The sequence below is a fragment of the Podarcis tiliguerta genome (assembly GCF_965153285.1).
Source record: "Podarcis tiliguerta genome assembly, chromosome: 3".
Lineage (NCBI taxonomy): Eukaryota > Metazoa > Chordata > Lepidosauria > Squamata > Lacertidae > Podarcis > Podarcis tiliguerta.
The window spans coordinates 109,476,345-109,503,952 of NC_139536.1; the positions used below are offsets into that span (position 1 = coordinate 109,476,345).

The 27,608-nt window shown below is 46.7% G+C and overlaps 1 protein-coding gene across 1 annotated transcript; it reads right to left on the reverse strand.

Annotated features, from left to right (window-relative positions):
• Positions 1–1,865: 1,865 nt before the first annotated feature.
• LHFPL6 (LHFPL tetraspan subfamily member 6) lies at positions 1,866–26,858 on the reverse strand. Its single transcript, XM_083435486.1, has 4 exons — positions 26,707–26,858; positions 22,635–23,267; positions 4,352–4,450; positions 1,866–2,809 (listed from the first exon to the last, which is right to left on the reverse strand). The coding sequence occupies exons 2-4, from the start codon at positions 23,029–23,031 to the stop codon at positions 2,691–2,693; spliced, it is 615 nt and encodes a 204-aa protein (XP_083291612.1). The 5' UTR covers positions 23,032–23,267; positions 26,707–26,858; the 3' UTR covers positions 1,866–2,690.
• Between the last annotated feature and the right edge of the window lie 750 nt (positions 26,859–27,608).

Below are 27,608 nucleotides of genomic sequence, written 5' to 3' on the forward strand. Positions count from 1 at the left end.
GCACAATACGTCAATAAGTACCTAGCTATTAGTAACAAAAGTTGGAAGATGCTTGTCGTTGCTCTTGCATAAGTCATAATAGTCTACTGTGCCACACCCACAATTCTCACTGGACAGAACCGTCTCCCTTCCTGCCCTTCATAGAACGTCCCTATCTAAAAGGCTACATACGCTGAGTAAAATATTGCATTTCGGTAAGAAACTTGGAAAAACATTGAGGTTAATAAAATGTATATAGGTCTGAAAAGGCCATTAATAAAACATGAGAACACGTGTACACAGATTATATAAAATACTGGGGGGGAAATGGCCCTTTAGTCCATTAGGGTTTTTGTTTTAGTTTAAAACGTGGTATAATACTGAAATTCATACGATCTAGAGCAGAGCAAAACAAAACAGAAGTGCAAGGAGTATTGATCGCAATTGCTCTGCTCCACAGTGATTTTCTGCGAGTGGCTCATGGCCCGAAGCAGTAATGAAAGTAGTGGTCTCGAAACAAAACTATCCAAGTAAACAAAGAAAGACTTGTCCTCTGTTGCTATTTCTTGGTCTTGTGCAACATCGAGCCGCACAATCTGTGCCAAGGAGAATGCAGACCTTGCAGTGGGCAATGCCCGCGTCTCCTTTTCACATGAAAACTACTAGAGCAGAAGCAAGTCGCTTGCATTTCCTTTGTTGCTACTTTTGATGAACATCTGAAGCTGTGCAGCGAAAGAAGGAAACGAGAAGCAGGAGAGGACATACAGTGGTGCCCCGCAAGACGAATGCCTCGCAAGACGGAAAACCCGCAAGACGAAAGGGTTTTCCGTTTGCAGAGGCGCTTCGCAAGACGAATTTCCCTATGGGCTTGCTTCGCAAGACGAAAATTGACGAAAATTTTTGAGGTTTTTTTCCGCTCCCCAACCCCATTTTCTGAAGCGCTAAGCTGCTAAAAGCATTTTAGCAGCAAAACCACTAATCCCTTAAGCCTTAAAAAGCCGTTTTTAGCCCTTAAACTGTCAATAGCGCTAATAGTGCTAATCCGCCAATGGGCTTGCTTCGCAAGACGAAAAAACCGCAAGACGAAAAGACTCGCGGAACGGATTCTTTTCGTCTTGCGAGGCACCACTGTACTGGTCTTCGTTGCTTCTCTATGGAGTGAATGCAATGAATCAAGAAGAGGAGAGCGTAAAAAAGCATGCCTGAAGAGGAAGTGTATATAAATGGGGTCTGTGGATGTATATGTGCTGTGCTTCGAGGTATGTGTGCATGAATTAACATGGAGGAAGGTGGGGCCGAACAGGCAATCCGTGAGCATTTCCATCTGTGAATGAAGAGAAACCTATGGTGCATAGGTGCGATACTGTGTGAGAAGAACGCCAAATGTACACTTTACAAAATGTCTGCAATAATAGAGTAACGCCCCTTTTTTTGCATCGTGGAATTGTGATGGTGGGATGGAACCAAGCTCAATTCTCCCCACCCGCTATGCCAAAAAAGACTCTACTCACGGCCACAATCCATTCCTGAGGCCCATCTGGAAGTCGAAACGGGTCGCTGGGAGAGACGCCGTTGTGCGCGGGTGGCGATTGCCTGCTCCTGCGCATATGCGAACGGCAATCACCACTCCTGCGCATGCGTGAACAGAGGCAAACCTGCCGGTTATTTCTGGGTTTGCCGCGGACGTTGCGCAAAATGGATGCGAGCAGAGGCGAATGTAAGAAGAGGTTTGACTGTACACACAAATACCTGTAAAAACATATGCAATGTGTACTTTGGCCATATTTCTGCAGGTTACGTGAAAGTAAAGGAGCGAGTTAGCATGTGCATTTGTGAAAGGAGAGAAATGACTTGATGTGGATCTCTGTGCTTTTTTATATATATATATAATGATGAAAGCCCCTTAGCTGCTTTGCCTGAGTATCAGAGCCTTCCGCAGTGAGCTACTACTACAAACTGCTTAATGGTAGGCAGACAGGCAAACAAGTCCAATTGGCTAGAGCCTGGTACATTGTAAAAAAAAAAAATCTCCACATAATCTGCAGTTAGGTGCCGTGTGAAGGAAAAAGTGTCTGTGCAAAAGTAGGCAGATGTGCTTTACAGGAGTCACGTAACAAGTTTCATAGTTAAGTTCACAAAATTAAAACCGCATCAGATTGGCTAATACTTTTAAGGCCTCAAAATAGATGCCATCCACACACACACACACAAGGCAGGTGCTGTAGCTGTGAGCCGACGTGGCTGATCATGTCAGAGAAATCACGTCAGAAAAACCGTGAAGAAATGCCCCCTTTATGTCCAATCCCCTGTCATGTTAAATAATATTTTATAAGGCTACATCCTTGTCTTCCAGCACGTTGTTTTTTCAACCCTTTCAACTGAAGCACTGCTTAAAAACCCTTAATTTCCTCCTCTCTACACATAAGAAAGTGAATACTTCCCTGCATTTTCTACTACACCACAATAGGCTAGGAATAAAGTGGTTAAGAGCATAAGCTCCATGAAATTCCTGGTTTATACCCCTAAGTTACAGAAAACCCCACTGTTCATTCAGTGTCAAACGTCACTGATTCTTGTTTGTATTGATCTGGCTACAGTGAAGAACAGATTGCACCTTTCCAAGAAAGGCTTACATGCACATTTATTTTCCTCTCTCACCCCCCCCCTCCAAATCCCTAAACTGGTTCTCTTTGTGCTGCGTCTTTCGGGTCTCAGTAAGGGTACTGTTTCTGCTTCTTGCCAGAGAAGCAGGCCAGCCAAGTGCAGATCAACATCGCAGCAGCAGCTCCTCCTCCAGTACAATAGTAAGCCCAGCCAATTTCACAGGTGCCTACAGGTAAACAAAAGACAAAGGACAATATTAGATGGGTTTCACCATTATTATTTTTCTCCCCCCCCCTTTAAATTAAAAATGCAAACGGCAATTAATTCAAGGAAACACTGCAAAGAACAAATAAGAGGTGCATTTTTGTTACAAGGCCTGTCGTTGTTTTGGGTGCGCGAATATTAAAACGGGACTTTTCTATCCCAATAACGTCAAGACGGAGAATTATGCACAGCTTCCCATTTCAGTGGGGGGGACATGGGTTGCAATGTCCGCATTGTGTACAAGCTGGTGTCTTGTCACTAGGGATGACCCAAAAGCTAGAATTGCCAGATGATGAATGCTAGTTTTAGGAAAAAGACGCTATGTATTCCTTAGAAATAGGGATGCGGGTGGCACTGTGGGTTAAACCACAGAGCCTAGAACTTGCTGATCAGAAGGTCAGCAGTTCGAATCCCCGCAACGGGGTGAGCTCCTGTTGTTCGGTCCCTGCTCCTGCCAACCTAGCATTTCGAAAGCACGTCAAAGTGCAAGTAGATTAATAGGTACCGCTCCGGAGGGAAGGTAAACGGTGTTTCCGTGCGCTGCTCTGGTTCGCCAGAAGTGGCTTAGTCATGCTGGCCACATGACCTGGAAGCTGTACACAGACTCCCTTGGCCAGTAAAGCAAGCTTAGCGCCGCAACCCCAGAGTCGGCCACAACTGGACCTAATGGTCAGGGGTCCCTTTACCTGTACTTTATTCCTTAGAAATAATAGGCAAAAATTGCATGTCGTCTTATACACGGAAAGCAGAGGGTGATTGGTGGCAGCAGCCAGCAGGAGATTATCAGCGGTGATTGGTTGCTGCAGTGAGGCCTGCTGACAACTGGCTGCAGCAATTGGTTGGTTGATTTACGGCAGTGAGGAGGCGTGCATGCAATTGGCTGTGGTTGCGTCGAGTGGGAAGGTCGAGCGATTGGGGTTGGTGACCACCCCCCAAAAGAAGAAGAGGAGTTTGGATTTGATATCCCGCTTTATCACTACCCTAAGAAGTCTGTAACCTCGGGTTACAAACACTTCAGGTTACAAACTCCGCTAACCCAGAAGTAGTACCTCGGGTTGAGAACTTTACCTCAGGATGAGAACGGAAATCGAGGCCCCATTAGCAAAAGCACACCTCAGGTTTAGAACAGTTTCAGGTTAAGAACGGACCTCCGGAACGAATTAAGTTCTTAACCCGAGGTACCACTGTACTACAATCCCAAATCACCCATCTGCAGCCTCATGGTGTTCTTGCAGACCTCCCAAGCTACTAGTGGGAGGAGACAGGTACCATACCACAAATCAAATACAATAAAATCTTGGCAGTTTCTCAAGAGTAGACAGCAGGCAGACCTTTTACGCTGTAACAGGAGGTTTGGTGGCAACTGTCCTAACTTTGGTGGCGGCGGAATTTCAGTGGTCAGGGCGACAGAAAGGCTTAAGCAGATCATGCAAAGTGCTTCAGCGGACTCAGTCAAAACCGTTAACTTTATTGAAACCTGCTCCATTGGCAGCCGCTTACTTACCCAGCTCAAACTGGTTGGAAAGGTAACCACAGGTCTGCCGGACTTCTTCACTGTCCCAGCCCAGAGGATAAAGAGCACAGCCAGAACCAATTAACAAGCCTGCAGACCAAAAGAAAATGGAGGTCAGGGAGAAGGCAGCAAGAGCTCTTCAGAGAATTGCAAATCAGGGAAGTTAAGCCTTTACAAAGCTGATTTTTCATAAAGAGCAAGCTGAGTGGATACCTTGCTAGCTGCTCATCTTTGAAGAAGCCAGGTGGAGCTTCTGTTACAAATTATTCCAATTATTATCTATTGTATTTACAACTCTAGCTGGAGGTTCCCAGGGCAGTAAATGTTGCCCAGAGTATCATGTATTAAGTATACTAGGGTATGTTGTGCCAAAGAGTATAGCTTTTTTCAGTCTGCGGCAATAATGTTCAACCAGCCTTGGGAGAATACCGATTCATTTTTTGGCCAGTTCACTTGCAGATGCAGATTCTTTCCTGACTCAATGCACACATATTTTATTTATACTCCGCTCGCACAACTATGACGTGGCTTGCCCTTTAAGTCTTCAGCCAGGGCTTTGGAAAAACATGAGGAATGAGGTATGCTTCTGGATGTGACAGTAGGATTCCTGACTCTCTCCCTGCACAATTAGGAATAATCTGTTTACCAGACTGGCCTTCCTTGTCAGTGCAATTATTTACAAGCTGGTGGATGTCTGCTCATGAAAGGCTCATAAATCACACAGCAACAGACTGGAAAACAGCAAGCACACATTTTGCTGGGGATAAAACAAAGGCAAGAAACACAAAAATCCCTGAGGGAGTTCCCAAAGTCCGCTTCGGAGGAGGGAAATGTTATTGGAATTTCATTTTTAGCTTAACCAAGCAAGATCTGGAAGGTAAAGGCCCACATTTAGAATGAAAATAAGCAAAAACTTGGCATGTGTCACTCACGGCTAGGCATGTTTACTTGGAACCGAGCTTCACTGTTTTCAGCAGGGATCTATTCTCAAGTGTGTGCCTCACATACGAATGCTTAACACTAAAAAGCAAGCTGCGTTACAACAATGGTCCCTTATTGAGGGGCGAAGGAAGGTAGACTGCTTGGATGGGTTTTCAAGGTGTGAGCTTAAAATGAGGGGAAAAACATATGCATCCCACTTTGATGAGAATTCCATGCACAATTCCTCACAGGAGATGGTTGCGCATAAGGAATGACCTTTAAAAATCTGGCAGTTCTAGGAATATCCCCCCCCCCCAAGCTCTTAGGCTTCCAAGCAAATTTGCAAGATACTTATATTTTGGGAGTGCTGCCTGGAAACTGCTTCCATCACGGTTCCAGCTGCTCAGTCCCACTCCTCTCACTCGGAGGAACTTGGAGGGAGCTGTTGCCTGGCAATGGCCTATGAGAAAACTTGAAGACAGTTCCCATCTTGTTTGGAGTGAGATCCAGAAGCTCAGGCCCATTCCTTTGCCTCAGAGAAGTTTGGAGAGAGCTCCTGTCTTCCAACTAAGGACATCGGAAAGGGCAGGAAATGTTGCCTGAATAATCCTAGGTCCCTGTGGAGACCATGGGGCGCACCCAACCAAGTCATCCTCTTCGGACAAGGACTTCCATTTGCGCAATGGGACTTCCCGTCCCTCTCCTATCCTTGCGTGAGAGGCAGAGAGAGATTTTACTTTCTTGGGCTCCATGATCACTGCAGATGGTGACAGCAGTCACGAAATTAAAAGACGTCTGCTTCTTGGGAGAAAAACAATGACAAACCTAGACAGCATCTTAAAAAGCAGAGGCATCACCTTGCCAACAAAGATCCGTATAGTTAAAGCTATGGTTTTCCCAGTAGTGATGTATGGAAGTGAGAGCTGGACCATAAAGAAGGCTGGTGGCCGAAGAATTGATGCTTTTGAATTATGGTGCTGGAGGAGACTCTTGAGAGTCCCATGGACTGCAAGAAGATCAAACCTCTCCATTCTTAAGGAAATCAGCCCTGAGTGCTCCCCGGAAGGAAAGATCGTGAAGCTGAGGCTCCAATACTTTGGCCACCTCATGAGAAGAGAAGACTCCCTGGAAAAGACCCTGATGTTGGGAAAGATGGAGGGCAAAAGGAGAAGGGGACGACAGAGGACGAGATGGTTGGACAGTGTTCTCGAAGCTACCAACATGAGTTTGACCAGACTGCGGGAGGCAGTGGAAGACAGGAGTGCCTGGCTTGCTCTGGTCCACGGGGTCACGAAGAGTCGGACACGACTAAACGACTAAACAACAACAAAGATGGGAAAGCATCAAATTTTTGTGGAACTGCACACAATATATTTCGAAAAAAATCCCTTGCCTGCGCAGAGAAGTGACCAATCTACTATCTGATCCTCTGCCTAGAAGCAGCTATAGGTATCAGATCACAACTCTTTATTATTGAATCAATTATTTCTGAACAGCAGGGAAGCAGGAATTAATTTAGTAATATACATTCATGGCTTGCAAAGAACGCAAACAACTCCATATGAGGATAAAAGGCCATGCCAGTAACTGCTGAATTGATTTTTTTTAAGCCCCACTGGCACCAAAGCTCCCATTAAATTGAGTTTTTCTTTCTGCAAAACGAATGTCAGGACTCTATAAAACCCTTTGCTTGTTGGATATCAAAGTGGTGATTAAAGATTCTGCAAACATTCATAATTGCTTCCCAAGTGACCATAGTTCATAAAGATGTCTTATAATGAGTATTCACCGCAGAGTGTTCAGTGCTCCAAATTCGTAATAAAGGTTACATTTAATACCAGGCTCTTCTCAAATTACATTCAAGAGTCGTTAATTAATACATCTCAAATGCAGTAAAAATGGACAAAAAACCAACACTCCTCTGGTAATATAACAGAACATTCACAGCAGAGTCAAATCGTTAAAAGTATTTTAAAAGAAGGGGGGGAGAGAAACACTGGGCTCCATTAGGAAGCAATTCCGCAAAATTAAGGCTGCTAAAAAGAAGATCACACTTCACATCCTAGGCCAGTCAGTATTTCTGGAACTTGGGTCTCCAGCTGTTTTGGGACTAATAATAATAATAATAATAATAATAAAATAAAATTTTATTTATATCTCGCCCTCCCCAGCCGAAGCCGAGCTCAGAGTGGCTAACAACAGTAAAATAACAGAGCATTCTAAAATCAATTCATTATAAAATCAGTTCAAGTCAAATTAATGGCAACCATTGGGCTAGAGTTCTGTGAGGATTGCCAAAGGAGGGGGTAAGACTGTGCCTTGGCCAAAGACCTGGTGGAACAGCTCCATCTTGCAGGCCCTGCGGAAAGATGTCAAGTCCCGCAGGGCCCTAGTCTCTTGTGGCAGAGCGTTCCACCAGATCGGGCCACGGCTGAAAAAGTGATGGCGCCCGCCCTGTGGAACGCCCTCCCACCAGATGTCAAAGAGAAAAACAGCTACCAAACTTTTAGAAGACATCTGAAGGCAGCCCTGTTTAGGGAAGCTTTTAATGTTTAATAGGTTATTGTATTTTAGTGTGCTGTTGGAAGCCGCCCAGAGTGGCTGGGGAAACCCAGCCAGATGGGCGGGGTATAAATAAATTATTATTATTATTTACTGCTGGCTTGCTCCCAACAGGGATGTTAGGCCCTTCTAACTGGGCTACAATTCCCATTATCCCTGACCACTGGCAATGTGGGCTGAGGCTGATGGGAGTTGGAGTCCCAACAACATCCAGAGGTCCACAGGCTGCCCTGGTAGATGCAGACAGCATTTGAAGCAAGGCCTCGTGGAACATTTTAATCAGAGTCAAGACATTCCTTGAGAGCACCAGATTCCAAGGCACTTTGGCTGTCATAGATCAACAGCAGCCCCTGGGGCTGTGTCTGGAAGTGGGTAGCCCATGTCGTTGTTGTGTAACAGCTTTTATTTGCTCCTGCCAGCCCTCTCTCATCAGGACACGGGCCACTGCGCTCTGCGCTAGAACTCCTCAAGGGCAGAGTCATGTCGAGCTGATTGCATACATTCATCATGTGCAGCAGACAGATAAAAACCCCATCACGCGAACAGGGAGAATGCCATTTCTGTTTCTTGACTCCTGGGCAGATGTGCGTGATTTCTGAAAGTATACGGCTAGTGCATTTTTTTTATTTTTATTTTTGCCACCATGCAATCCCTCCCCCACCCAAGTGAATTTCGAGGAACAACAGACCGCTTTCCTTCCGTCAAAGAAACATCCAGCTCTGGCTGGCTCATGGCTTGCGCGCCTGAGCAGCGCTCACTGATGCTGGGAGCATATGGGCCGAATGCATGCGCAATGCTTGCCCGAGGCTGGCTTCAGTGGAGAGGCAGATTATTCTGATCCCCTGATATAGTTCTGCAAGGATAGGAATCTCCTCCGTCAGCAGTTAGGCACAGTGGATGACTCCATGTGTGCAGAGTGATGTACACACACACACACAATTGTTAAATATGTCATTGCTTCTCAGGGAACTCATTGCAATATTCCTAGTCACATGCTAAGCACCACTGCCCAAGGACTCCTCCCCACCTGACCTGCTATAGGGTTCTTTTTAACTACTGTTATCTGAATGTAATGCGCACCTTTTTTGCCAAATTACGTCACAAAAACTAGGGTGTGCATTAGATTCGATGGCACATTAAAGGTAAAGGTAAAGGGACCCCTGACCGTTAGCTTTTGAACTGCTAGGTTGGCAGGAGCAGGGATTCGAACCGCTGACCTTCTGATCGGCAAGTCCTAGGTTCTGTGGTTTAACCCACAGCGCCACCCACGTCCCTCGATGGCGCATTACATTTGGGTAAATACGGTAACTCTGCAGAAACTCTTAACACTCTGCAAAAAGCGTGTTAGTTCTTTGGGATAAAGAAAAACATAATTGCCCTATGTGAAAAATGAGCTTCAGCAGCTGAGATGTCTGAAATGGTAGGATTTGTGCCTCAGGGTTCACGCTGACGGGCTTGTGCCCTCTGACACAGAGATTTAACTTCTAGACCAGCCTTCCCCAATCTTAGGAGTTGTTGGACTATAACTTCCATCATCCCTGAACTTACTGACTAGGGATGATGGGAGTTGTAGTCTAATGAAATCTAGGGACTCAAAGATGCTGTTCTAGAGTGTCTGGGGAAGAGGGCTGAAACTTGAAGAATGGCAAACCCTAGCAATTCATAGCAACATTTTTTTCACGGCACCCCTGTAATCTCTCCCCAAGGCAAAATAAGGACAGCATTTACCTGGGACAGATACCATAAAATCAGGCCTGTAGCTCAAACAGAAACCACAGGAGGAAACGAAATTTAAGAACCTAAGGCAGTTATAGTGTACCCTTCCTAGGTAATTGCCACAATGGCTTCTTAATGATATATCTGAAAGCGTAAATGGGAGACATGATAGAGCGAAGTCAAGCTGCGACACTTCAAAGAGGAAGCACAGCTCACTTGTTCTTCCAGGTTATGTGCTTCCACATAACATACGAAATCAGCCAGGTGCAGAGCTTCAGAAATGTGGGGAAAATATGCAATTTTCCTTTAACACACTTTCTGCTGATCTTTTTTTGGCTCACACCACAATCTGTAAAGGTAAAGGTAAAGGGACCCCTGACCATTAGGTCCAGTCATGACCGACTCGGGTTGCAATGCTCACCTCGCTTTACAGGCCGAGGGAGCCGGCGCACAGCTTCCGGGTCATGTGGCCAGCATGACTAAGCCACTTCTGGCGAACCAGAGCAGCGCACGGAAACGCCGTTTACCTTCCCGCCGGAGCGGTACCTATTTATCTACTTGCACTTTGACATGCTTTCAAACTGCTAGGTGGGCAGGAGCTGGGACCGAGCAACGGGAGCTCACCCTGTCGCGGGGATTCGAACCGCCAACCTTCTGATCAGCAAGTCCTAGGCTCTGTGGTTTAACCCACAGCGCCACCACAATCTGTATCCAACCCCAAAGAGATCTGCATTGCATCTCTGACAACACAATATCCTCTGTGCGTCACGGCACAGAACCTCCAAGTCTCCTGAGGCCTTCACCTTGCGAACAAGGCCCCCTCCTTCCACTCAGCCTCCCATCTGGGTAGTTTGCAGAGTAGCAGCTGGGTACGGTTGATTAGTGCCAAGAGGGTTACAGGCTTCCGTAAATCCTTTTATACACCTGTGAATGCGAGATGCCTCCTAGGGCAACTGGCAGCCATGGGAGCCACACCTGAGGCTGAGTTGATGCTTTGCAGCAAGAATCCAAGTATAAACTGTCAAGAAGGGTAAGAAGGAAGAACAGCTGACATAGAGGTTCATCAACAGCTTCCTGGAATATATACATGTTCATCATCCCATAGCCTGGACTGAGACAACAAGCTAGAAAGTTATTTGGCATTCTGTCTTACAATCAAAGTGTAGAGAACCCAGGCTTGATCGTTTTATGATTTACAAACAAATCTGGGGAAACGGCACTCAGATGAGCCAAAAACATTTCTGAAATTGTGACAGCCTATGTCTACATCGACTTATGCTATAGGGGGAACATCTGATATTGTCTACACAGACTTCCATCATAATTAGGTAATCCGCTGCAATTTGCTTACTGGAGGAAAAACAAGAGGACCATTAAGTACAGTGGTACCTTCAGGTTACACACTCTGCTAACCCAGAAATAGTACCTCGGGTTAAGAACTTTGCTTCAGGATGAGAACAGAAATCGTGTTCTGGCGGTGCGGCGGCAGCGGGAGGCCCCATTAGCTAAAGTGGTGCTTCAGATTAAGAACAGTTTCAGGTTAAGAACAGACCTCCGGAACAAATTAAGTACTTAACCCGAGGTACCACTGTACACTTTTTCTAAAAAGGACTGACAATAAAAAATAAAAATTTGAGCAACATTTTCTGAGCTGCTCACATAGCATATTAAATAATACATATTTCATAAACTCGCATCTATTAGCTTCAAAAATTCAACTGGTGTGGTTTCGTTGCCTTTCCATGCAAGAAACACTACAAGTTTAATATCTGCCAGGCAGCCATTAAAACCATTGCTGGAGAAATACAAGCTGAGCTAGAATGTATATCACAGATCAGTGTCAAGAAGATGCTAGCTTGGTTAATGAACAGAGTCAAAGAAGCTGTTAGTAGCATGAAGTCTTGCTTTTAAAAATGGAAGTATTGTCCAAATGATAATAAAAAGTTAACATAAACTTTGGCAAAAAAAGGCAAGTAGCAATAAGGAATGGGAAAAAGAACGCATTGCTAAAACATTAAGACTAATAATACCGCCCCCCCAAAAAAACCCTATTCAAATACATTAGCAGCCCGAGGTCAGCTAAGGAAGCAGTTGGACTTTTTGGGACAAGGGACTCCAAGGTATGCTAATGGAAGAAAATAGTTTTAAATCAGGGATCAGCAAACTTTTACAGCAGGGGGCCGGTAAACTGTCCCTCAGACCTTGTGGGGGGCCGGACCATATTGTGAAGGAAAAACAATGAATGAATTCCTATGCCCCACATATAACCCAGAGGTGCATTCTAAATAAAAGCACACATTCTACTCATGTAAAAACACACTGATTCACAGACCGTCCATGGGCCAGATTTAGAAGGCGATTGGGCCAGATCCAGCCCCTGGGCCTACCTGTGCGCTAAATAAAATCTTTGCATCTGTCTTCACAGCAGAAGATGTAGGGCAGATCCTTGGGCCTGAACTAATTTTCACAGAAAGTGAGTCTAAGGAACTTAGGGAAATAGTAGGGACAGCAAGCAAAGTTCTAGGCTTTTTTGACAAAATAGTGGGTCTGGATAACATCCACCCAGTAATTATTATTTTTTGAAATTTATTATTTGTACCCCGCCCATCTGGCTGGGCCTCCCCAGCCACTCTGGGCGGCTTCCATAGAAACCAAAAATACACTAATATATCACACGTTAAAAACTTCCCTGAACAGGGCTGCCTTAACATGTCTTCTGAATGTCAGGTAGTTGTTTATCGCTTTGACATCTGCTGGAAGGATGTTCCACAGGGCGGGCGCCACTACCGAGAAGGCCCTCTGCCTGGTTCCCTGTAACTTGGCTTCTCGCAGTGAGGGAACCGCCAGAAGGCCCTCGGCGCTGGACCTCAGTGTCCGGGTAGAATGATGGGGGTGGAGACGCTCCTTCAGGTATACTGGGCCGAGGCTGTTTAGGGCTTTAAAGGTCAGCACCAACACTTTGAATTGTGCTCGGAAACGTACTGGGAGCCAATGTAGGTCTTTCAAGACCGGTGTAATATGGTCTCGGCGGGCGCCCCCGGTCACCAGTCTAGCTGCCGCATTCTGGATTAGTTGTAGTTTCCGAGTCACCTTCAAAGGTAGCCCCACGTAGAGCGCATTGCAGTAGTCCAAGCGGGAGATAACCAGAGCATGCACCACTCTGGCAAGACAGTCCGCGGGCAGGTAGGGTCTCAGCCTACGTACCAGATGGAGCTGGTAAACAGCTGCCCTGGACACAGAATTGACCTGTGCCTCCATGGACAGCTGTGAGTTCTTATTCTTAAATAACTCAAATGTGAAACTGCTGATCTACTAGCCAAAACATGCAACTTGTCCCTAAAATCAGCCCCTCTCTCTGAAAACGAGGGGCGGGCGGGGGGAGCCAATGTAAAACACCCATTTTTTAAAAAAGGGATTCAGAGAGGGGATCTGGGAAATTACAGGAAAGTTAGCTTAATGTATTTTCTGGGGAAACTGGTGGGAATCACTATTAAATATAGAAGAACAAGCCCTGTTGAAGCAGAACCAGGAAGGATATTGCAGAGGTGTAAAAGGTGCAGAAAAGGGCAACCAAAATGACCAAGAGTTTGCAGAAACTGGGGGAGGGACGACAACGACTGCCATATGTCCAGGTTTTCAAAAATTCAATTTTTGTTTGGGGGGGTAAACTCATGGAAGTTGTGATTAACAATGACTGTGCTGCCGCCAATTTACCTGTTCAACTTCTTTTTTTAGTTGCCGTTTTGAAAATAATGATTTATATATCGTTATTTGTTTTATTGATGATTTAAAAATATCTTTTAAAAAATCTTTTAAATGGCTTGTGCTGCATTTGTGGTATTCTGCTGTTTTTCAGTAGATTATGGTTATTTATTGTTTGTAAGCTGCTTTGAGATTCAGCTGAACAAAAAGCAGCATAGACATACAATAAATCAAATCCAATTTAGAGGCAGGGCTTTCCTTACATTCTTAAAAGCTGATTTCGCCTGTAAGCTGGGATACAGCTTTCCATATTCTACGCTTGTGCCATCCATCCCATAATAGATGCCAGGAGCCCATGCAGAGACAATCTGGCCATTCTCACACCATTTGCAATCCCAGAAGATAAGTGGTGTTACTCTGCTGCAGCAAAAATAATGACGAGTCCTGTGGCGCTGGAAAAGTGGTACCCTGAGAACGGCAAGACCGGAGGGATGGGAGATAAATTCCTAAACAAAATAAAAAAATAAAAGAGACTAAAACGTTTAGTATGGCATGAGCTTTTGTAGGCTAGAGACCCTACTTCATAGGTGGGGGTTAGATATATAAATAAAGAGGCTGTGACTCATTCATGGCTAATAACACAGTGGTACCTTGGGATGCCTGTTGTCTTTGTCCATGGAGTTTTCTTGGCAGGGATACTGGAGTGGCTTGCCGGTCAAAATTGGGAAAGGAGTACGACAAGGCTGTATATTGTCTCCCTGGTTATTTAACTTACATGCAGAATTCATCATGCGAAAGGCTGGGCTGGATGAATCCCTAGCCGGAATTAAGATTGCTGGAAGAAATATCAACAACCTCAGATATGCCGATGACACAACCTTGATGGCAGAAAGTGAGGAGGAATTAAAGAACCTTTTATTGAGGATGAAAGAGGAGAGCGCAAAATATGGTCGGAAGCTCAACATCAAAAAAACGAAGATCATGGCCACTGGACCCATCACCTCCTGGCAAACAGAAGGAGAAGAAATGGAGGCAGTGAGAGATTTTACTTTCTTGGGCTCCATGATCACTGCAGATGGTGACAGCAGCCACGAAATTAAGAGACGCCTGCTTCTTGGGAGGAAAGCAATGACCAACCTAGACAGCATCTTAAAAAGTAGAGACATCACCTTGCCAACAAAGGTCCGTATAGTAAAAGCTATGGTTTTCCCAGTAGTGATGTATGGAAGTGAGAGCTGGACCATAAAGAAGGCTGATCGCCGAAGAATTGATGCTTTTGAATTATGGTGCTGGAGGAGACTCTTGAGAGTCCCATGGACTGCAATAAGATCAAACCTATCCATTCTGAAGGAAATCAGCCCTGAGTGCTCACTGGAAGGACAGATCCTGAAGCTGAGGCTCCAATACTTTGGCCACCTCATGAGAAGAGAAGACTCCCTGGAAAAGACCCTGATGTTGGGAAAGATGGAGGGCACAAGGAGAAGGGGACGACAGAGGACGAGATGGTTGGATAGTGTCTTCGAAGCTACAAACATGAGTCTGACCAAGCTGCGGGAGGCAGTGGAAGACAGAAGTGCCTGGCGTGCTCTGGTCCATGGGGTCACGAAGAGTCGGACACGACTAAACGACTAAACAACAACAACCTTGGAATGCAAACGGGATCCGTTCTGGAGCCCCGTTCGCATCCTGAATGGAACACAAGACGTGACGGCGCATCTGCGCGTGTCGCTTTCGCCACTACCTCACATGCGCGTGACGTCATTTTGAGTGTCTGCACATGCGCGAGCAGCGAAACCTGGAAGTAACACACTCCATTACTTCCGGGTTGCTGCGGAGTGCAATTCGAACGCGCTGTCTACTCTGACCGGCTGTTACTCTGACCGGCAGTCTCAGGCAATTTGCCCCATCAGCTCCTTCTGCTTCCTTTTATTTGGATATGCCAGGAATTGAACCTGGAAAAGCACGGGCTCCATTTGCGCTGAGCGGCAGTCCCTCCCCAACACACCTCTTTGTTCTGGCACTGACATGTTGATCTCCCTTTTCTTTCTTTTCGCTCCAGCTCCCTTCCCTTCCCCTTCTGTTGTCTTGTCTTTTTGAGTTTGTAAGCCTGAGGGCGGGGCCTCCTCCTTCTTTTCATTTATGTACCCTGCCTGTCTGGGCACTGTGTGCTGAATTTTAATTGCGGCGAGATGCTTTGAGAGATTTCTTTTTTTGTCTGAAAAGCAGAATAAAAATATAACAAGGGAGAGAGGGAGAGAAAGAGAGAGAAAGAAGGAAGGGAGAGATGTCTCATAACAGAGGCAAACACTCCAACACAGAGCAAACAAAACCACATATGGACGGCACATTGGGCTGTGAGTGTTCCTCTGCCCTTCAGGCACTGTAATGAGCCTTCAGGGGATTTTCCAATATGTGCATCTACAATGCTTGCAGAATAAAAAGCTGCTATTAGTAGCTTTGCTATAGAATGCTCAGGACTGGCTGCCTTGCCTATGTACTCTGAATGCCATGGAACAGGGGTAGGCAACCTAAGGCCCATGGTCCGGATCCGGCCCAATCGCCTTCTAAATCCGGCCCGTAGATGGTCTGGGTATCAGTGTGTTTTTACATGAGTAGAATGTGTGCTTTTATTTAAAATGCATCTCTGGGTTATTTGTGGGGCATAGGAATTTGTTCATTTTCTATTTTTCAAAATAAAAGGTCTGAGGGACGGTGGACCGGCCCCCGGCTGAAAATGGTTGCTGACCCCTGGATTAAAGCTTCACCTGATGAGACGCAGCCCTGAAATTTGGCACACGGGTAGCCCAAAGCGCTCCGACAATTAAAGAAATGTGTGCAAACTTATAATAATAATAAATTTTATTTATACCCCGCCCTCCCCAGCCAAGACCGGGCTCAGGGCGGCTAACACCAAATATAAAAACAATTGATTGAAACGCAACTTAAAAACAAGATTAAAATACAACTTTAAAATGCAGCCTCATTTCAGTAGGAACTCAAATCAAAAACTTTTTGGGGGATGAAAACGGCAAGTCTTTCATTTATTCTACACGAAGCACCCAACATTTGGGCCGTCTCCAGCAAGCAAATTGGACCAAGATGTTTGGAGCCGGGGGTTTTTGTTACGTCTTTTTGACTTGAATTTGCAGGCGGAGGGGCGCTTGAAGTGTCCCTCCACATATGCAAAGCCTGCATTCTGCAAAAGGCACTTGGGTTTGCCTCCTTCCCTCATGCAAATCCTGAACTTTTCATTAGGGTAGCCATGTGTTCCCCACGAGCTACAGCTCTGAAATGTGCTTCAGAGAGTCCAAGGCTACCAACTCCTCCTTTTAGGTAGCCTTGAGGTGGGAGGCATTTTGGGGGGAAAGGAATGGTGGATGGCACTAGGAAAGTGTTTGGAAATAGGAAGATATTTGCACTTGGGCAAAAAAGAAATTTGCACTTGGGCAAAAAAAATGAGAGGCACAAATACAAGATGGGTGACACCTGGCTTGAGAGCAGTACATGTGAAAAGGATCTAGGAGTCTTGGCTGACCACAAACTTGACATGAGCCAACAGTGTGACGCGGCAGCTAAAAAAACCAATGCAATTCTGGGCTGCATCAATAGGAGTATAGCATCTAGATCAAGGGAAGTAATAGTGCCACTGTATTCTGCTCTGGTCAGACCTCACCTGGAGTACTGTGTCCAGTTCTGGGCACCACAGTTCAAGAAGGACACTGACAAACTGGAACGTGTCCAGAGGAGGGCAACCAGGAGGCCATGTTTAGCCTGGAGAAGAGGAGGTTAAGGGGTGATATGATAGCCATGTTCAAATATATAAAAGGATGTCATATAGAGGAGGGAGAAAGGTTGTTTTCTGCTGCTCCAGAGAAGCGGACACGGAGCAATGGATCCAAACTACAAGAAAGAAGATTCCACCTAAACATGAGGAAGAACTTCCTGACAGTAAGAGCTGTTCGACAGTGGAATTTGCTGCCAAGGAGTGTGGTGGAGTCTCCTTCTTTGGAGGTCTTTAAGCAGAGGCTTGACAACCATATGTCAGGAGTGTTCTGATGGTGTTTCCTCCTTGGCGGGGGGTTGGACTCAATGGCCCTTGTGGTCTCTTCCAACTCTATGATTCTATGATTCTATGAAATTTGAGGAAGAGGGAAGCTGGAAGCCACATTTGTTCACCTTAGAGAGGGAGGGATTAGCTCAGGGGTTAGCAAACTTTTTCAGCAGGGGGCCGGTCCACTGTCCCTCAGACCTTGGGGGGGGGGGCTATAATTTTTGGGGAGGGAAATGAACAAATTCCTATGCCCCACAAAAAACCCAGAGATGCATTTTAAATAAAAGGACACATTCTACTCATGCAAAGACACACTGATTCCCGGACCATCCTTGGCCCGGATTTAGAAGGCGATTGGGCCGCATCTATCTACCTCAGGCTATGCTCTATCTTTGTCACCAAACTCTGAGTATAAATCGCACCCTGTATTAATTGACATTGTTTTTTGAGATATTAGTGGCCATGTGATTTTAGCTTATGAATTTTATTGTTTAATGTCTCGATTTGTATATTGGGGTACTTTTATAGCTCTGTTTAGAGTACGCAATGTTTTGATAATATAAATGTTTTAAGTCTTTTGTATCAATCCGGTATATTTTCTTTTAATTGTCGAATGATTCTGTGTACATTTCGGCAGCCTTTGGCTATGTGCAATAAAACTGACTGGCTGGCTGGCATCTGGCCCCTAGGTTGCCTACCCATGGATTAGTTGATATGCAAGTGAGATATGAAAAAGCCAATCTAGAGAACGAGGGAAAGGGAATAGAAAAGCTTGCTAGGGAGGCTTCATAAAGGAAACAACTTTTAAAGTCTCTCCTCTTACAACTTGCTACGTGAGCAGTATCAAAAACAGCAAGAGAGCTCTCCTGTTGTTTTGGCTCTCCAAATTTAGCAGTGCAGCGGCCTGCGCAGGAAATAGCATTTATACCCCTTTTCTCTCTCTCTGAACCCATCCTCCTCCCGGCCTCAGCCAACTTTACATCAGAGGCGTCCCTGAGTGACTCTCTCTCTCTGGTCTCAATATCAAGCCCTACAGTGAACTGCCTGTCCCACGCTAGGGAGGGCAGAGAGAGCAATGGCCCACAAGGGGCACGGATGTGGGTTGCCATGGGAGCAAGCTACCCCTGTTATTTTTCATGCAGGCCGCAGCACTGCCACCGCCGCACGTGCAAGCGCTGAAGAATGGCAGCACGGCCAAGCAAATCTGCTCCACAAAATGGAGCGAAAGCCTGAGTTTGCACCACTTTGTTTTCAAGCGAAACCAGCAACCTCTGGAATGCGTGAGCCCATGCAGGATAAGACAGCACACAGCCAAATATTTCCTTTTCGCAATACCCAAGGGTCTATCTGCTCGCAGATTTCTGTTTTCCAAATCTCTCACTTGACCCCAGAGTGTATCCAACCAAGTATGGTTTTCACTTGCGAAACCACATGCCGTAATAAGTAAGTCTGTGTTACAGGCTCTTGATTTTTAATTTTTTATTTATTTTTGCTAATATTAAGTAATAATGCTATTCTTCTAGAAGCGGGCTGGTAGTTCGGAAGTTATTAATAAGGATTAGGCTAAATCCAGACAAAATAAAAAACCCTTAGGTTAAATATTTTTAAAGGAGCTTAAAGGAATGATTGTTGCATAACTATTTAAAGCATGCATTGTATTTCAACATCAGTAGAACTGGAAGAGAAAAACTTCATTCTCCTATCTTAATGCCACTGTTTTTTCTCCTGTGTAGGTGTCGGCCTTTTCATGAGAAGCACAATTTCTCTTTCATGAGATGTTAAAGAGACCCTCCTAACTTCCTCTTCTCAAATTCCTCTTTTTAGATGTCATGTATGTATAATTGGACTTGTATGAGGTATGTATTTGGATACACATTTCTGAGCACTTCTCCACGTTTTTGAAAATACGCAAGCATTTGAACTCATGGTTCCCAAATTCTGCCACGTTCCCCCATTCCACACACATCCCACTGAGCTACAGGTTGAGAACATCAGGTAGGGAAGGCCTTTTGCTCCCAATTCCCTGGGCATCGCCTAACAGATTATCATTAACAGGGGTTATCATTAACCAGGGTTGCCTTCCTCACAAGACTATTGATTGGTGCTTCTCATTCAGGGGTGTTGTCTGTGGATGATGTTGTGACTGGAGGGGGTCTTTGGGTGGCCGCCATAGTTGCTGCAATTGTCATGCTTGTGGCATAGCTAGTCTTCGGACAAGGGAGCCTAGGATACTTGCTAATCTGCACAGGTGCAACTTCCACCTTAGTGTGTTGTAGAGTAGGGTTGCTTATCAGTTTAGCTTAGGGTTACCAGATGTTCCCGGATTTGCAAATCTGTCCCTGGACAAATTCCGTCCCCGGAATGTCCCCAGATTTACAAATCCCCAGAAAATGTGGCAGCGCCAGCCTGGTAGCACAGTTGGCTCTGGCTGGCTTCAGGATCTGCTTGCTGCCACCACCACTGCCGAGGGGGAACCAGGGACGTCCGGCGGTACAGATCTCCTGCCCCCTTCTCCCTTTGTTTTGACAGATCAGGGGAGGCTCAGGAGTTGCAGGCAGGCGGCCGTTGTCCAGGAGGGGCGCAAGGCGTGCGGTTTCTCTGCCAGGCAAGGTGCAAAACCCTTCTTTCACACCCTGTGAAACATAAATGTGCAGAGTTTTTTAAAATCTGGGAAACCCTGCGACTCCCAAGATCAGTCAAAACAAAGGGGGAAGGGGGAAGGAGATTGGGGGAGGCTCAGTTGCCCAGTTTTTTAAAAACTCAGAATATTTACGTTTCACAGGTTGCGAAAGAAGGGCTTTGCACCTTTATACAATACCTTTATACAATATGCATGTGTGCTTGGGCCCAGGGTCTTTTGCCTCACCATCCTCACTACTGACTCCCTGTTGCTACTCAGCTTCGGGGGGGGGGGGGGGAGTGTCCCAGATTCATTGAAAAAAATCTGGTAACCTAAATGGTGAAATTTGAAGAGATACCCATTATAACATGCAGAAGCCCTAAAACAAACCGGACGGTGTGAGGTCCATATCCTGAATTCATGTCAGACCTTTCAGCTAAACAGGCCTGGAGACCTCTCATTGCTAGAGATGCAAAACTAATTATATAACAAGATTATTTGGTGACAGATTTAAAGCACTGGGGTCCGGTAGCTTCTTTTGAATTTTAGTGCCTTAAAGCACAGAAACAGAGATTGAGAGAGAGAGAGAGAGAGAGAGAGAGAGAGAGAAAAGAGCAGAGGAGAAGAATCTTCCTGTTCTTCCTGTTTGCCCAGATAAACTTCAAATTGCTAAGCTTGCACATGAGGGTACAGCGCTGCGTCACTCTCCAAAAAACAGCATGCCTACAACAACATTCTGACTGTGTAACCATTGTGTAGGACAGGCTGAAGGACAATCACAGGAATGCAAAGCATTGTTAGATACTGTTCAATTAACAGAAAAAGTTAACTGGCCACACATAGCACAGGACAAGGCAGTCTGGAAATCAGACACTTTTGCAGCTTGCAGTCAAAACTCAGGACATGGAATTTATGTTACAACTGAGGGCAATGCTCAGTGCAAGTAAAGCCATACACAAAACAGAATATTGAACTGCGGATGTGGCATTCATTGCCTCTTCAACAGTGTAAGGGGGCTTCTGGTGGATTTTTCCACTGCCCTAAATCGAATAGAGATCTAATTTAACAGCCTTTTTTCAACTTAAATTTTGTAAACAAAGTTAAAAATGCATGCCGTCTTGAATTTTATATACTGTGTTACTATCTGAAGCAATACCCCAAAGCCAAAAGTAGCTGAAAGGAAATACTGTGGGGGGGGGGGGTGTGAAATAAAATGCACTTAGCGTGCTTTGCATATTATGAAATTTGAAGATTTGCTTGGAAACTATTTTTAGAATTACTTGTAAATATTTCAAGACACAACAACTAATAGCACACACTTCCCTGACATTATTTAGATTTTAAGAGGGAAAGTGACAGCACTGAAAACCACTGCCGGTAACTGCTGGAGAAGCTGTAGACATAATTATAGGTACGTCCTCTAGACAGTTACCAAAAAAACTGAACTACAACTTTGATTTTAGATTTGATTAGTACTGCACCCATTCCAGTTGTCCACCTTGACTTATACCGTGTTCATTTTCTTAATGTCACTAAGGAAATGCTACCGCTATCTACCAGTGCATTTCGAAATAATAAAAAATGGGGGGAGATTACAGAAAAATAGTAGTAGGGGGGATTATGCAGAAAATGTTCTGCCTCCACACACCCCATGACTACTTTGCATACACTTTAATCAGGCTTGGATTGGTGAAGAAAATGAACCACCAGTAGCAGCCGGAAACATGTCTCTGTCATTTGTTAGCACCCTCTGGCCTGGTTCATCCTGTACTCAAATTGCAACCCAGAGTTTTCCGCAAAGATAGGTATCTTCAAGAATGCTAGCTAAGGTGGAGGCAATGCAGCTGTTAGGGAGCCAGAATCACTCTTCTCCATTGCAGGATCACAACTTTACCACAAACACAAAGACTACATCGTAAGAACAGGGGAAATTGGAGTTTTTGATCAAGTTTTTCCTTCCACAACAGCAGCTGCAGAGGTTGGAATTAGAAGCAGTTGTGGAGTGGAAGGAACACAAAGAAGCAGGGAGTGCTGTTGCCACAAAAAAAGAGGAAAAGCTAAAATTAAAACCATATGGTCAGAAAAAGTAAAACCGAGTATCCAAGACACTTTTTTTTTTAAATAAAAAGGAGAGGGAAAATATGCAGGATCTACCTACAAAACATGATATGAGCTGCAATCCAATATGTGTTTACCAGTAAGGAAGTCTGCAACTCTACACATGAACCTGACTGAGAGCAAAAAAGTCCTAATAAAACACAGAAGACCTTATTTCCCAGTAAAATGTGGATACAATCGTGCTGCTTGCTTGCCTCATTAAAATCAATAGGGCTTTCTTCCAAACAAACATTAGGACTGGGCGACCAGTCAAATACCCTTTTCCTGTACATACTGTAATGGCGGAAAAAAGGAATCTGCCACTTCATGAGCCGTAGCTTAGGACTAGCTCTGAAACAGCTCCGTTCTTCCATATTGTAAAAAATAAATAAATACAGCACTGTAAAAGCAGCACACTTGCTCGTTTGAGTGTTTAGAAATCGAGATGTGCTGAGAGCAGCCTTTCCCATTCCTAACCGAGTGCAAATTTAACGTACAAATATATTCAAGCCGCAAAGACAATTCCGCAAGGAGAACAACATAGGCACTGTTTTCTGTACTGGCGGAAAGGCGGGTTCCGTGGTCAAAAGTTCACTGTTACTCACCGCCCAAGAACTGGAGTCCTCCAGCTACCCTGCCCACAGTCCTGGAGATAAGCTCTGACACGCAGCAACCCATGAGTGCCGTAAGGGCCACCAGGAGGAGGAGACCGCAGCCCAGACCTGTCACCACCGTGCAGATCCTCCACTCCACGCTTGGGATGGCCTGGAAGGATGCATAGCGTCCACACTGTTCCACCATCACCGTGATCTGGAGGTTCTCGTCTCGTACTGGATAGGAGCATCTCCGGAAAGTGCCAAAGGACACCGATTTCTCCAGCTGAGAGCCCAGAAGCCAGTAAGGCATGAAGAAGCCCACGCAGGAAACTCCGGCACAGAGGAAGGAGAAAAAAGCCCATACTACCCCAGTACAAGTAAGGCTAGACGCCATTTTCCCAGTCATAGCTCCCCGCCCCGCACAGCCGTGTCAAAAAAAGGAGGCCGGGGACACGATTTCGCCGTGAGGGTTAGGAGGACATTTGCGCAAATAACCCAAAGGCCTCTAGTCTCGGTAACATTGCGGTCCAACAGAATCTTCCGGAACAGTCATCGTATTTGGTTCTTTTATCATCCAGAGTCACCTTCCTGGTGCGGTGGAAAGTTTTCTCACTCTTCTCAATGCCTTCTGCCCTGTATTAGCTGTGGTGGTTGTAATAAGAAGCAGTCAGGGAGTGGGGGGGGGGGGAGGGAAGGAAAGGACAAAGGGGAAAAAATATTATCAGCAAATAACATCAACTTGCTCCTGCAACAAAGGAATGGGGAAAGGATACTGGGATGGGAGTGGAATTTTTCAGCATGCGGGTGGTGCTGTGGGTAAAACCTCAGTGCCTAGGGCTTGCCGATCGCATGGTCGGCGGTTCGAATCCCCGCGGCGGGGTGAACTCCCGTCTTTCGGTCCCAGCTCCTGCCCACCTAGCAGTTCCAAAGCACCCCTAAGTGCAAGTAGATAAGTAGGTACCGCTTTATAGAGGGAAGGTAAACGGCGTTTCCGTGTACTGCGCTGGTGCCGGTTCACCAGAGCAGCTTCGTCACGCTGGCCACGTGACCCGGAAGTGTCTCCGGACAGCACTGGCCCCTGGCCTCCTAAGTGAGATGGGCGGACAACCCTAGAGTCGGACACGACTGGCCCGTATGAGCAGGGGTACCTTACCAATTCCAGTTCTGTGTGCTGCTGTTTTCAAAGCAGAGGGGTAGGGGGTTGTGTGAATAATAATAATAATAATAATATTTATATCCCACCCTCCCCATCTGAAGCCGGGCTCAGAGCAGCTAACAACAGTAAAATAATACAACATTCTAAAATCATTTCATTATAAAATCAGTTCAAATCAAATTAATGGCAACTATTGGGCTAGAGTTCTGTGAGGAATGCCAAAGGAGGGGATCAGAACAAAACAAAATTTTATTCATTTTATTTATTTTTATTTACAGAATCAATCAGCAGACTCTCTGCCTGCTCTGCAACAGCTCAGTCAGCCGTCCACCCAGGGCAGCAAACAGACACACACACACACACGGAGACCTGTGCTTTTGACAGCATTGTGATGTGCAGAAATCAGTAGGGGAAGCCTTTCACATAGGACAGACTTCATCACCTGCTAATATCTGCACATCTGGTGGCTGTGGAAGGCAGAGTTAGAGAGGCCGGGTGAAAAGTTGGCAACCCCCCCCCCCGCACCCGCCTCCTGTAAGACAGGGGTCAGAATCAGTGTTTAATTGCATGGGAATCAACAATAGAACAGCAAGGTGATGTCATTTCTCAGAGAACAACTGGGGTACTTAGGAAATAAATCAAAAGAAGGTGGTCTATATGACTGCCTTTTCCCTGCTGCTCATGGATGAGCAGAGGGCCAGGTGGGGCCTTTTTGGGTCCTAAACAAAAATCTGCCCTTGCTTTTCTTCACAAATGTAGAGGGGGGAAATCTGTTACCAGGGCAGAATAAACAAGAGGGGCTTAATTATATTGACTGTACTTCAAAGTGGTGAAAAACAGGCAGGAGAATGAAAGGATGGGCTTGATGGAATTTGGCAACCTTGTGGAGAAAACTTGGCTAATGCCCCTTCCCACAAAAGCGAAGCAAATTAAGACCCAAGGCATACAGTGGAGCCTTCTTTAAGGACCCCACCCCTCCTTTTGTTTTTGAAGCATCTACTTTGGTGGCTAGGGACGCAGGTGGCGCTGTGGGTTAAACCACAGAGCCTAGGACTTGCTGATCAGAAGGTCAGCGGTTCGAATCCCCGCGACGGGGTGAGCTCTTATTGCTCAGTCCCTGCTCCTGCCAACCTAGCAGTTCGAAAGCACATCAACGTGCAAGTAGATAAATAGGTACCGCTCTGGCGGGAAGGTAAAAGGCGTTTCTGTGCGCTGCTCTGGTTCGCCAGAAGCGGCTTAGTCCTGCTGGCCACATGACCCGGAAGCTGTACGCTGGCTCCCTTGGCCAATAAAGCGAGATGAGCGCCGCAACCCCAGAGTCGGTCATGACTGGACCCAATGGTCAGGGGTCCCTTTACCTTACTTTGGTGGCTGCCTAATTTCAAAAATGCTGAGAACTGGGCCAAAACAAACAAGATGAATTTTAACAGGGAGAAATGTAAAGTATTGCACTTGGGCAAAAAAAATGAGAGGCACAAATACAAGATGGGTGACACCTGGCTTGAGAGCAGTACATGTGAAAAGGATCTAGGAGTCTTGGTTGACCACAAACTTAACATGAGCCAACAGTGTGACGCGGCAGCTAAAAAAGCCAATGCAATTCTGGGCTGCATCAATAGGAGTATAGCATCTAGATCAAGGGAAGTTATCGTGCCACTGTATTCTGCTCTGGTCAGACCTCACCTGGAGTACTGTGTCCAGTTCTGGGCACCACAGTTCAAGAAGGACACTGACAAACTAGAACGTGTACAGAGGAGGGCAACCAAAATGGTCAAAGGCCTGGAAACAATGCCTTATGAGGATCGGCTAAGGGAGCTGGGCATGTTTAGCCTGGAGAAGAGGAGGTTAAGGGGTGATATGATAGCCATGTTCAAATATATAAAAGGATGTCACATAGAGGAGGGAGAAAGGTGTTTTCTGCTGCTCCAGAGAAGCGGACACGGAGCAATGGATACAAACTACAAGAAAGAAGATTCCACCTAAACATTAGGAAGAACTTCCTGACAGTAAGAGCTGTTTGACAGTGGAATTTGCTGCCAAGGAGTGTGGTGGAGTCTCCTTCTTTGGAGGTCTTTAAGCAGAGGCTTGACAACCATATGTCAGGAGTGCTCTGATGGTGTTTCCTGCTTGGCAGGGGGTTGGACTCGATGACCCTTGTGGTCTCTTCCAACTCTATGATTCTATGATTCTATTCTATGATTCTGTAATGGTCAGAAATCCCCAGGGCTTCCAGACAACCTGTTTATCCAGCATTCATCCTCATGGGTGCTTAGACGACGCAGGGTATTTCACGAGCATTCGTTGGCGGGGACTTTAGACGACGTCGCCTCCAAGTTCCGCTGCGATCCTCTCCACCCCACACCACCCCCCGCCACTTTCCTTACGGCAAGAAATCCCATCTTCGGGGAAACTTCCCATTGCGCAACCCGACTTCGCCGGCACGCTTTCCAATCCCACCCCCCAAAACTGGAAGCGCCCCTTTCTCGGAAGAATGCGTGAGGGAGACAACTAGAGCAGAGCCGCCTTTGGCAAAGCCTTCAAAGGCGGAGGGGGCGGTGGGGACACCCCCAAAGCCACCAAGCCGTGGCTTTTATCGCAACGCCAACGTGGGTGCAAGCAGCAGCGCCCAGTGGCCAACTGGACTTGCTGGGAAGTTTGATCCCGCCTGTCCCGAGCACGTCAAGGAATGGATCCAGGGCCTGGGATTGAGGGGTGGGGATCGGGGTGGGGTGGGGTGGGGGGCCCGTCCCCCCCTTTGGAAAAACCAGCAGCGCGCCCCCTCCCAGCTTTACGCAGCAGCCCTTCTCCCGGGCCGCTGTGCGCGCTGCCAGCCCGGGGCGTTGGCGAGGGTCCTGGGGGGCTTTGGGGGGGGGGTCCGTCTCCTGCCCGCCCCCCCCCCCCAGGACAACGCGACTCGTCACTAACCTGCCGTCCCCAACACGGGCCCGCATGGACGCTGCCAAGTGCGGCCTTTCTGGGCACCCGAGGAGGAGGTGGAGGAAGCGGTGCCGCCGTTCCTCCGACGATGCTGCTTTCGCTGCCGTCGCCGGGCAGGGCTCTAAGAGGCGTGGGCGGGCCGGGGCAGGGTCCCTAAATCCCGGAGCTCCGCCCCCTGCCATCCCGAGAGGGAGGGAGGGAGGGGGAGAGGGAGAAAGGGGAGGGGGATGCCTGGCGCGCAGCCTTGTAAGGCGAAGAAGGACGGGGAAGCGAGACGCGCGCCCTCGAGGAGGCGGGAAGGCAGGGGCGCATCTCCAGCAGCGCGCCAGCTTATGGGGGGGGGGGAGAGATCGCGTTGAAGAATATTGGGAGGGGGTGTCAATCACCACCACCAAATAGTTACCCCGCCGAAAAAAGCGACGGGGGGGGGGGTGAAGCATGATGACCTCGCGATGGATCGATGCTTTCCCATTTTGCAGAAACGCATTGCCTTGCGCTCCATCGTGGAACGAGTCGGCTGGAATGAATGGCCGGGGGGCGCTGGGGTTTGGAAACGTTGTTCCTGGCTGCTGCTGCTGTTGCTGGCAAAGGGGTACCCAAGGATGGTGGGGGTGGGGGGTGGGAAGAAATTCTGCCAACCTTTCCCCCCCCCCCCCACACCAACTTCATTAAGAAGGGGACCCCGACATTGGGGAGCCCCTCCAAAGCTGCGCCGGAGTTCGGCAGTCGTTTTGCAGCGCTCTGGGTAATTGAGGGGTTCGTAGTGGGCACCCACAAGTCTAACCTTGTCCAAGTCGCTTCAAACCGGTGCCAAAGTTTGGCAGAGAAAACCCCATGTTTTGCAGCGACCTACACACTCAGTAATTGATAGCTATCACCCTAAAACCCAA

Bases quoted from the DNA above. Each gene is read 5' to 3' on its own strand.
- LHFPL6 (XM_083435486.1), bottom strand. From the start codon at position 23,031: ATGACTGGGAAAATGGCGTCTAGCCTTACTTGTACTGGGGTAGTATGG. The intron at 4,451-22,634 runs GTGAGTAACAGT...TTTGGTCTGCAG, and splicing joins AGGACTCCAGTTCTTGGGCG to GCTTGTTAATTGGTTCTGGC. The intron at 2,810-4,351 runs GTAAGTAAGCGG...GTTTACCTGTAG, and splicing joins TTCCAACCAGTTTGAGCTGG to GCACCTGTGAAATTGGCTGG.